This window comes from Dromiciops gliroides, chromosome 2 (genome assembly GCF_019393635.1).
Source record: "Dromiciops gliroides isolate mDroGli1 chromosome 2, mDroGli1.pri, whole genome shotgun sequence".
Lineage (NCBI taxonomy): Eukaryota > Metazoa > Chordata > Mammalia > Microbiotheria > Microbiotheriidae > Dromiciops > Dromiciops gliroides.
In genome coordinates this window covers 111,027,868-111,039,146 of record NC_057862.1, presented here as the reverse complement: position 1 = coordinate 111,039,146, position 11,279 = coordinate 111,027,868, and the positions used below count along the sequence as shown (strand labels likewise).

The 11,279-nt window shown below is 49.3% G+C and overlaps 1 protein-coding gene across 5 annotated transcripts in view; it reads right to left on the bottom strand.

Annotated features, from left to right (window-relative positions):
* Positions 1-249: 249 nt before the first annotated feature.
* The window catches only part of KCNIP2 (potassium voltage-gated channel interacting protein 2), a 35,764-nt gene continuing 24,734 nt past the window's right edge, over positions 250-11,279 (bottom strand). For 2 of the 5 annotated variants that reach the window (XM_043983917.1, XM_043983916.1), the window contains exons 3-10: positions 6,910-7,008; positions 3,841-3,965; positions 3,426-3,495; positions 2,929-2,999; positions 2,706-2,813; positions 2,403-2,507; positions 2,130-2,192; positions 250-1,790 (exon numbers count right to left, since the gene is read on the bottom strand). In XM_043983917.1, coding sequence (XP_043839852.1) covers positions 1,743-1,790; positions 2,130-2,192; positions 2,403-2,507; positions 2,706-2,813; positions 2,929-2,999; positions 3,426-3,495; positions 3,841-3,965; positions 6,910-7,008 — 689 coding nt within the window. In that variant the 3' untranslated portion in view covers positions 250-1,742. Of the gene's footprint in view, positions 1,791-2,129; positions 2,193-2,402; positions 2,508-2,705; positions 2,814-2,928; positions 3,000-3,425; positions 3,496-3,840; positions 3,966-4,348; positions 4,362-6,909; positions 7,009-10,473; positions 10,564-11,279 lie in introns of those variants that run through there. The other 3 variants (XM_043983919.1, XM_043983918.1, XM_043983921.1) reach the window with 2 other exon arrangements.

The following is an 11,279-nucleotide window of genomic DNA, read 5'->3' as shown; positions in this document are numbered from 1 at the left end:
CCCCACCGCAGTAATGTCCTCTGTCTCTCTCTTTCTAAAATCCTTGCTCCTTTTCTCCTTGTTCTACTCCCCCATTCAGATGGTTCTGCATAAGAAAAAGCACAGTTATCTTAAAATACTAATCCAGCATGCTTGTATTTGTGTGTGTGCATGTGTGTGCTTGTTTCTCCTGGAGGATAATCTACTGGGGGAAGTAGTGTGATAGGGAAGGGACACAGAGGAAAGGAGACAGCAGGCTATGCATAGCCATTGTGTTTTATTGGATTCTCTGGGTTCCTTATTTTACAAAATATACACAGAGTTGAAAATGCAAAGCAGTCACAATCAAGTCCTAGTCAAAGGAGCAAGGAGGCTATTATCCCCCTATCCCCTCAGATCAGTGCTGGCTGAGAGGGCAGAGGTACCTAGGACAAGTTGAGACATTGTAGGAGTGGAGTGGAGGCCCAGGGGGAAGAGATGGGGCCGGGACAGGGCTTGCAGAGCCCTTCCCACCCTGGATCAGCAGGGAGAATGCCTGAGGAGTTTCAGGATGAGGAAAAAAAAATCCTGGGCAGGATGGGATGGGGCAATAAGAGTCCTCTGCTGAGAACATTAGGGTTTCCCTGGTTCCTCAGGGGGGAAGGAGAGGTTGCAGAGCTGGGAGAGGAAGCAGCTGAGCTGTGCTGGAGAGGGGTAGACAGGCAGTAGTAAGGAGGGCCCCATCTGCCAAGGCGCCACACATATCCCCCCATACACACAGCTTTGGGGCATTTCTAATCCTGTGATAGTGTTCATTCTGGAACCTGAAATTCTGAAGGAGGGAATGGCCTCACTAGCTGGTCCTGCTAAAATGTGTCAAGCTGACAGGAGAGGATACATACTAGGACCTCAATGAACTCCAGCTGCTCGGACAGTCCTAGACCTTTTTCCATCTGTGGGACCCTCGCCCCCACACTCACCACCATCATACTCAAGGAGCCATGGGGAAGAGGAAATACATGGAGAGTCCCAGGAGAGCATCAAGGCAAGTGATACAGGTATCTGGAATCCCAGGCTCCTGTTCAGGGGAGCTTCTCTTCTCATGCAGGTGCACTATAGGACCTTGATTTCCCACCTCTTCTTTCCAGAGGCCAGGGTCAGAGTTCTTCTGAGAGCCAGGGTATTCCCAATCAGGTTCCCCAGACCCAGGAGCCAGGGCCTGGGAGGCTTCTCTGGATTAATTTTTAACCTCCACTACAGAGGACCCTGATGACTAGTTTAGATCTTGGCCTATGGTCTAAGACTCCCCCTTGCTATTAGGATCTCTTAGAAGTGCTTCTGCAAGTGCCCAGTAGGGAGGTCTCTGGGAGATTGGTTGGTTTGGGGAAGCACCATAGCAGGGGCATTCTTGGATTCTATTGTCTGGGTGGAATGGGAATGGGGGAAGCTTCTTTGTTCCTACATCAAACCCTAAGGCAGAGGCAGTGGGTTGGAGCAGACAAGGGGTCTGGGTAACTACATGAGAGCCTTGGACACTTCCAAACACCACTTCAGGATTCTGCCCTGTTTTCCAAGTCCCCACCCACCCCCACCCCCTTTTACCTCAGAACCTAGATCCCCCAAAGGGGTCACAGCCTCCTAGCAACCCCTGTGAGTTGCCTGGGCACCTGCAGACAACAGGATGGGGGCCGGAGATAGAACTGGGAAAAGGAAGAGCGAGGTCCATCTGGGCAGGGAGGCCCAGGAGCTTCCCTTAGCACATGACAACCCCTCTCTCTATTGAGTTAGATGACGTTGTCAAAGAGCTGCATGGAACGCATAATGTTCTCATCCTAGTAGGGAGAGAGGGAGACAGAAATAGATTGCAAAAGTGAGAAGACAAAGGAGATGGGTGTGGACATACACTGGGACAAAGACCTAGAAAGAGAGTGAGCTAGAAGGAATGGAGCCAGCAATCAGACCCAGACAGGGAGAGACAGAAACTGGTGGAGGGATGGCAGGGGGGACAAGCTTGTGTCCTGGTCCCACACACTCTTCCCTCTTTTGCCCTTGTCTAGAAGAAGGAGTTTGACCAAGGCCACACCTCCCCTTCAAGATCTCCTCTGGAGATGGTGGGGTCACATCATCCCAGGGAGTCAGAGAATTAAAGGAAAGGTGTCTTGGGGTTGTACCTTCTGGCAGGACTCAATGAACTCTTCAATGGTCACCACACCATCCTTGTTTCTGTCCATCTTCTGTAAGGATATGTAAGCAGGGTCAGTGCCAGGGCAGAGGCATGAGAAATGATGTAGGCACAGATGCCAGGCCTGCATCATGGTGACTCCCTCTCCAGCCTAGACTTGGCCCTCCCTCATCCCTCCGTGTCTGGCCTCTTTTTTATGTCCCAGATCCATGATATCTCCACATTCAACGCAAGGCAGACCATCCCCTCCCATGCCTGTCACCTGGAAGAAGCTCTCGACGTGTTCCCTTGGTGCCTCCTCCCGAAGGGCAGGATATGTATACTTGCCCATCATGTCATAGATGGACTTCATGATGTCCAGCATTTCCTGGGGGAAAGGGAAATCGAAGGTCTTTCCAGCCAACCCCTCTGACCATGCAGTGAGATGATGTCTTTCCTTGTAGCCTCTGGCCCTTCCCTATTAGTGGTCCCCCTTCTGTCCCCCTCAGCTCTTTGATGCTTCCACATTCTTTGTCTTTCATATTTATCCCTAACTTCCGATTGATCTCCCTCCTCAGCCCCTTACCTCCTTGGTGATGAAGCCATCCTTGTTGAGGTCATATAAGTTGAAGGCCCAATTGAGCCGATCATCTATGGTTCCTCGGAGAATTACCGACAGACCAGCCACAAAATCCTGGGGTGGGGGTGGGCAGAAAAAGTTCAGGTGACCTTTTATCCCTCCCCCCATTCTGCCCTGAGTTCTCTGAAGTTGGAGCCCCAGGAATATTCCGAACTCGGCCCCCCCTTACCTCGAAGCTGACAGAACCATCATGATTGGTGTCAAAGGCATTGAAGAGGAAGGTGGCATAAGTGCTGGAATCTGGGGGGAGGGGTGATAAGGACTCGTGAGCACACTCTCCACATGGGTGGACCTCATTCTCCCTAAATCCTTCTGGAATCTGTTCCTCCACAGCTCAGGCAGACAATGGCTTCCTCCATATTCTCCTCCTCCCATCATCCCCCTGAAAGTTCTCAGCTTTCCCTTCCCCTCAGGGCTCTCCCAAGTTATCACTAACTAGATCTCTTCAGCTTTCCTGGCTCCCAACAGATACACGTCTCAGTGTCCCAGGCCCTAAAAGGTGGGTGGGTCTTTGAGGGCAAGGGGATTGGGAAAATGAACCCACCCACTCCTTCCTACCACCGGGAAGTCACTCCTAACCCTATAAAGCCTGCAGGCGGAGGAGGGTCGAGTGGGGGTGGCGTGGGGGTAGGGAGTCCCCTTAAGATTTGAAACTAAGGTTCTCACCTCCCTGAGGGAAGAACTGGGAGTAAATTTGCTTGAAATTCTCTTCGTTGACGATGCCGCTGGGGCATTCCTGAGACGGAGAGCACAAAATTGAGGGCAGCAGAGGGAGGGCAGGGCTCCGCTTCCAGTCCCTCTGCCTCGAAAAGACCAAGGACTTCCGAAGGCCCCTCCCACTCCAGGAGGATGGAGAGAAGGACGAGGACCTCCTGCTCAGCTGCCCTCTCTCAGTACTTTCTGGCCTCCGGCATCCGCTAATCACCCAGATTCGCCAGGTTTAGGCCCTGCTAGTCCTCATTGTAGTTTCTGAAGCACCAGATTAAGGCCAACCCGTCCACCCCGCATCAGTAAATTTTGGATTTCTTGAAGCCCCGCCTTCATCCAGTCAAACCCCGCCCCTAGCCCCGCCCACACTCACGTTCTTGAAGCCCCTGTATAGGACTTGCAACTCCTTTCGGGTGAACTTGGTCTGTTCCTGCAGCTGTTCCAGCCCCTCGGGCCGGTGACACACAGTGGATAATTCAAACTCATCCTCTACGCTATCTGCAGAGGTTGGGGGGACAGCGGCGCCTCAGGTCTGGGCTCCGAGGCATCCTCCCAATACCCCTCGAAGCCCCCCCTCCCCAAAGCTTCCCTTTTCCTCACGACAATGAATCTTCCTTCTCTCCCTGGGAAGGACCCAAGTCCCAGGGACAAGGCTTTCTCCAGACTCTCCAAAACACCCTCCCCCATAGGAAAGCAAGATATAGAAAGAGCTACAGCCCCCACCCCAGCTCAGTCACCCTCTTCTCTTACTTCATCCCTAGCTCCCTTTTCTTTTCTCTCTCCCTCCATTCCTACCTACCCCAGCCCCGTATTCATCGTCCTCACCATCAACATCTCCCCCTTCATCCCTAGTTCCCCCTATTTTTATTTTCCCCATCCACCCCCCATATTCACCTCAAGCTCATCATGTACAGAAATCATTATTGACCCCACCTCCAGTTTCTTTCCCCACTTTCTGTCCAGGGCATCACTACCTTTCTAGTCCCTGAGGTTACCAATCTTAGAGTAATCCTAGATTCTTCACTCTTCCTCTCCTCCTATATCCAATCAGTTGCCATTCTTCATTCCCATCTCCCTATCCCCTTCTTTCCCTAAATCCATTTCCACCAGTTAGCCTCTCTACCCTCACTGAACCAAACAATTTAAAAAACCGGAGGCTGGTATCCCATCCAGGCCCTCCTCAAGTCATTCCAACTTCAGATCCAATCTTCCATTTCCTTGTGTATGGGTCCAGACTCTCAAAGAATGTATCTCTCCCTCTGTGACCCTTACTCTAAGTCCCTTCTTTCTCAGCCTTTTCTCCACCACCACCCCCAACCCTATCCCTAGCCAGGATGGTGAGTCATCTAGGCCCTGAGAAATTTCCAGATAAAGAAAAAGGCATCAAACAGCACACCTAACATGTATAATAGAATTCAAACTACACATCACACATAAGACAGGACACATGTTGCTGACAGCACAGCACACAGATAGACACCCACCACAAACAAGCCCCATAGACACTCATCTGAGATAAATACCAACTAGAGAAACATCTTAGGATGCACGCATTTTCATGAGACAGGCAAACACGCTGACCTCTTCATGTTTCTGTGCCTAATACAGTGCTTGGCACATCATTCCATAAAAGCTTGTTAATGAATACACTGGGAACCACAGAAACACAGGGACACTCAGTTAATTAGCACAGTGCCTGGCTTAATAAATGCTGTTGGCTGTTTGATTGATTTCCATTCTACCACACTATCTCCTCATCCAATGATCTTTTCTTAGTCCTCATCCTCCTGCAGCATTTGACACGATTGATCAGGCCCCTCCTGATTTGCTTTCATTCTCCCTCAGCCTCCAAGACAAGGTATCTTTCCATTGTTCCTCCTTTCTCTGAAACTGTTCTTAATTTGTCTCCATCACTGGCTCTTCTTCCTGACCCTCATTCCCTGAAGGTTTGTTATAGGCTTTGTTCCCTTTTCTGTCTGCATTCTCCACTGGCAACCTTATTCAAGTCTATAACTTTGGCCACTCCCTCTATGCAGGTGATCCCAAAATCTATATCTCAGTCCTGACCCCCTTTTGGAGCTATAGATCTTTAAAGTCGAATTCAAATATCATTTCCTCCAAGAAGCATGCTTCAATCCCCAGTAATTAAAGCCCTTCTCCTACCTCTACCCATGACCTTACATAGCACCTCTCCAATGTACTTGTCATATTCTATTTTGAATTATAGGTATGTTGTGTATGTGCCATATCTTTCTACTAGACTATAGCACCTTAATAGTGGAGAGTAGTTTTGTTTCAGCACCTAGTTCAATACTTTATACATAGTAGTTGCTCAATTAATATTTGTTGGATTTGAGTTGAATCTGGATTAAGTGCTATAGCATGAGAAAGTCGGGAAGGAAGAAGGATTGATTCTAAGCTGGGGGAGATCGCTATCCTGGAGTAGGTGACATGAAGCTGGGGCCTTCAAGAAGGAAAATTATTTCGATACATGGAGAAGAGAAAAGCAACAAGTGGATTTCAGGGATGGAGAGGCCTATGCATATGCACAAAAAATGGAAGAAGGCAGTCCTAGTGGGGAAGATGGAGTTACAATGTGAGTAAATGCAAGGGAGTAGTACTATGCTCCGTACTCCATGGGATTGGATACTCCAGTCCAACCCCCTCTATGCTGTGTGAAAAAGGTGATAAAGGGTTAAGTTGGTGCCAAATTGTGTTATAGCTCTCCATTAGGTTATACTCTAAAGGAGGACAGGGATTGTTTATTGTCTAATGGCCCCAGTGTTGAGCTCAGGCTCTGAATGCAACAGATACTTAATAAATATTTGTTGAATTTGAACCAGACACATATGCACATGAAGACATATGGAGAGGAACAGATACACATAGAGGGGACGTATACACATGTGACTGTGGTTGCCATTGGGGGGATATAAAAATAAATGATACATGGTTCCTTCCCTTAAGGAGACAGACACTGATACAACATACTTAGGACATATACACAAGGATATAGCTACACACACACTACACCACACACATGCACAAGGATACTCACACAAATACAAGGAATCCAGACTCAGAGAAAGGGACATAGAGTTTCCCAGGCATACAAACCAGGGCACCACAGCCAAAGGGGTAGATCACAAGGTTGCATTCAATACACTGACATAGGCCCAATACATGCAGCTCTTGACACTGTCCCCATACTGTTCATCTCTCTTTTTGCCCATCCTCAGCCCCAGTGACTGCTCCCTGCATACCGGGGGTCTTGGTGAATAGAAGTGGGATGGGGACAGTCAAACCAAGGCAATGAGAAGGGCAGGGCAGGGATTGCCCACCCTCTCCCCCAGGCCCCCATCATTGATCTCCCCCCATCACCTCCAGCTGCCCACCCCCATTCCCACTCCCCAGGACAGAAGGAGAGGAGGGGGGCACTTGCTTTCGCTGACTGAGGGCAGGGCCTGGGGGCCACAGCACGGCAGCAGTAGTTTGAGGAATCGCTGCTTCAGCGCTTTTTTAGTGGGCCTGGGTGGGTTCCCTGGGAAGAAAGAAGACCCCAAGGAAAGAAGGTTAACTCCCCCAGAACACACCAAGGTGGCCCCAGCCCTCCTCCCTGCCTCACACAAAGACTCAGAGACACAAGCAGGGACTGAGGAAGACACTGGGGTAGAAGGGTGGGATAAAGGGGGGCTCAGGGATAAAGAGGAACTGTGGTGAAGATGAGGAGGTTGCAGGAGACTTGAGGGACATTCAGGAAAGAAGGGCTAGACTCAGATGATTTCATTGTAGTCCCACATTAAATGAATGTCATGCAAATTGTATGCAAATATCATGCAAACCGGCAGATGTTATTTGAAGTCAACAGCTCAGGCATTTTTAAAAAATAAAGGGCCAAGCAGCTCCAAAGACAAAATTTTACAGAGTTGGAAGGGACCATTAGAGAACATCTAATTCAACCTCCTTATTTTGAAAGACTGAGTGTTAGGAGGAAAGGAAAGGGGAATATGATAATAGATGGTGCTCTAGGGTGGGGAAGAATTTGGGTAGATTTTGCCCCTGCAGTTCCCTGGACTATGAGAGGAAGGGAGTGTGAATGCCTCTCCTAAATTCTTTCTCCCATTTTCCCAGCACTCCCAGAAAGGATGGGATCACGGTAGGCACTGGGGCAACTTTTCTCATGTGGAAGTACACAGCTGAGCTGTTTGCTACAGACACAGTGTACACAGACACACAAACGCTGGAAGGCATGCATTCATTCAACAACATTTATTAAGTGTGCAACTATGAGCAAAGCACTATGCTAGGCACAGAGAGATACAAAGATAGAGAAAACCTGGTCTCTGCTCTCAAGGAGCCAGCATACATACATTGAATCACAGTGACAGAACACGGAAAGTTAGATACACACAGACACATAATCACACACAAACATTAACATAGTGAAAACATGGTGGCACGGAATGACAAAGACAACTTACAGTTATACAAGATGACACACAGAACATAGAGTGAGGGGGTCTCACAGTGCTACACAGGGACACCCAGATGCCCAGGAATGACGCACTTGCTGTGGTACTTGATTATTTGAGCCCCCATTTGGTCTTCATCATACACTGCTTTACAACATCGGTTGTCTCTTTCCTGTATGAGCACTGGGCTCCCTAACCGAACCAGGGATCCTCCAGAGTCGACACTTTAGTTTCTCCTTCTTCTCCTTCTCCTTGTGGTTCCACAAGGACTGGGCGGGGGAGGGGTGCAGAGGGAGGAACAGGAGGTAGGAAGAGATACTCAGTGAATACTTCTTGATCATTCAGCTGCACAGGGATGTACGACTTTGTTGCCTGAAATATGTGGTGATACACCTACAGTCCCACACAGCCCCATAGACGCAAGTCACAGATACAGGCAAGCATGACCAAACAGCCCAATACCCACCCACCCACGTACAACCTACCTCCATCCCACATCCCAAACACACATGTGTACAGGTACACAGTTATATACGGACACAAGTACCAGGTCACAGTCACACAAAAAACAGAAACACAGACTCATAAACACTGGCACACACAGTCATACATCAAATCACAAAAAAAGTCACCTACTCTCAGTCTCCTTATTCTTCAGGGATCAGACCACGGTTTGACAACTATCGCTGCCTCCCCTGCCCTGTCACCATCCCCCCCCCCCCCAACCTTCCCAAGGGCAGAGGATCGATTGACTGGCCTGGCCTTTTGCCCAGGGCTCCATTAGCTGGGGCTCTGGTTTCCCCAGCGCCAGATTGAGCCTGTGGTCTCTCTGCTGCCTTCCGGGAGTGGGGTGGGGGATGGGGAAGTAAGGAAGCAAGCCCTAAACTCCTCTGTCCCCTTATCCTTTTACATTAACTATGGCTTCAGTTTCCCCTCCCTTTCTCTCTGGGAGTGGGTGTTTAAGTGGGACAGAGCTGAGGGATCTTGGAAGAGTGAGGGACCATCTCCAGCCTTTAGGACACTTGGATCCCTTAATCCCCCCAACAGGTTTTCCTATCTTAGAGTTACACATCTCCTCAGCCAGGCATGCCACTTTATTTGAGCAGTTTCTCTCCCCTGCTCTTCCTTTTCTTTTATCTTTATCCTCATCATGCTTTGGGCTTTCAGAGGGGCACAAAATTTAGTGTGTGTATGTATGGGGGGGGTGAGTTACCTCAGAAGCCAACTTTCTTTATTTGCCGCCTCCAGATATCAAGGCCCTTGATTCCAACCAAAATAGTTGGGATTTATATAGATTTCTCAGGATGAAGATTGACTGGTCTATTTTTCTGTTGTAGTATTTTGTTTTGCTCCAGTCCCCTCCACTTCAGTCTGTAAGTTCTCCTTTATGTCTAGTTTTTATCCTTCCTGCTTCCATCTCATTTAGGATAGGGCCAAACTCAAGGGTGGAATAGGGGCAAAAATTTTCATGAAAAGGAAGGGGGGAATTATGGCTCTTTGCCATAACTCAGTCTGATAAATCTCAATCACTTCTCCCTCCCCCCGATAGGTGCCATAGGAGCCCCCATAGGAGCCATAGGTGCCTTTGGGAAATTGATTTCCCACCATCTCATGTCTTAGCCTTGAAGGTCACTGACTTTCAGGGGGATGGGGTTCCCCTGAAATAGTGGGGGCTGGGCAGCTCCACTATGAATTGCCCCCATAGAGGTCAGGAGACACCACTGGATCATATATCTAGAGCTGGAAGGGACCAAAGAAATCATTTACTCCAACCCCCTCCTTTCATTTTACAGATAAGGAAACTGAGGCCCAAGGAGATTAAGTGACTTGCCAGAGAATAAAGCTACACAGGTAGTAAGAGTCAGAGGTGGGATTTGAACCCAGTTCCTCTAAGGTAACCTTTTACTCTCTTCCCCATTTCAACCAGAGCTCAGATCTTCCTGTTCCCTTTCCACCCATGTCCTTGAATACCCCAAAGTCCATGGACATACAATTTACACAATTCACTGTCAACGCCATGGAACATATGACTTGTGAGGTACAATACAATTAAAGCAACACATGATTACACTCACAGTTACACACACAGTCACAGAAATTATCCATATTAGACAAGCACACTCATACTCAGTTACAAACATAAATAATCATAATCCCTCCCCCCCACCCCATTTAGTGGTCTTTGATATACCAACTCAACTTCTTTACTAAGTTTTGGAATTGACTTCATTCTCTCAGGACCCCCTCACCACATCCCTCTTATCCTGCAGCTTGAGCCCTGCTCCCTCCAAACCTTTGGGGTATCCCCCATACTCTTCCTCACATACTCCCAAGCAGACTTTCTCATGACTCCACACATCCTCACATCCCCAGCTCATTCCTCACCCCAATTAGAGGAAGAAGGGAGGTCTTTGGTACATTGGGTGGTGGTACTAGTGTAGGGCACAACCACCCAACTCCCTGCCTCCCCATCCCCAAATCCATCTCACCCGCCTGGCTCCCATTTGGACTCCTGGTTACCTTCCAAGGAGAACTGGCTCAAAAAGGCCAAACTGCTCCAGGACCTTGACAAATAAGGCCAGGACCACAAGCACAGCCACCATCTCCAGCCCCTCTAGATTCATAGTGGGGGAGGGGGGGCATGACCCCCTTCCCTGAATCCCCCAGCTGATCCCCCCTGCTTTGCCTGCCCTTCTCTACCCCTGTCTCCTGTCTTTCTCTCTCTCCCTCTCCCTTTGCCTCACCCTCCCACTGGCTTCTCTCCCCTCCCTCCCTCCGTCCTTCCTCCCTCCGCCTTCCCCATCCCCCGCCCCCCACCCACCCCCCTCTCCCAGCCTCCCAGCCTCAGCCTGGGCCTCTTCCTCTGCCGGGGGGAAGGTATTGTGGCTTGGAGTGCAACGGGCCAATCCAGAGTCAAGGGGAAGGTCAGTAAGTAAGCCCTGATCCCAGCCACTGCCCGCCCCCCCTGCCTTTTTTAACGGATGGCAATAAGATAGTAGGTAAGGGTCTTAAAGAAAGGACAGGGAGATGGTGGAGGGGAGACAAATAAAGGGATGAGGGAGTCAGATAGGAGAGTGGGGGCAAATGAAGGATAGACAGACATAGGGAGATAGAGAGGGAGGACTAGGAGGCAGAGAAGATGGGGAATGGGGACATGGGACAAACAGTGGATTAGAGACAGACAGAAGAATGGGGGAGACAGGCAGATGGGAATGAAAGCACTTGAAAGACAGACAGAGACAGAGGAGACTGATGGGAGTATAGACCAGGAAAGATGGGGAGACAGATAGGGAAATGGGGAGAAAATGAAGAGAATAGAGATAGAGCAGGAGACTGATGA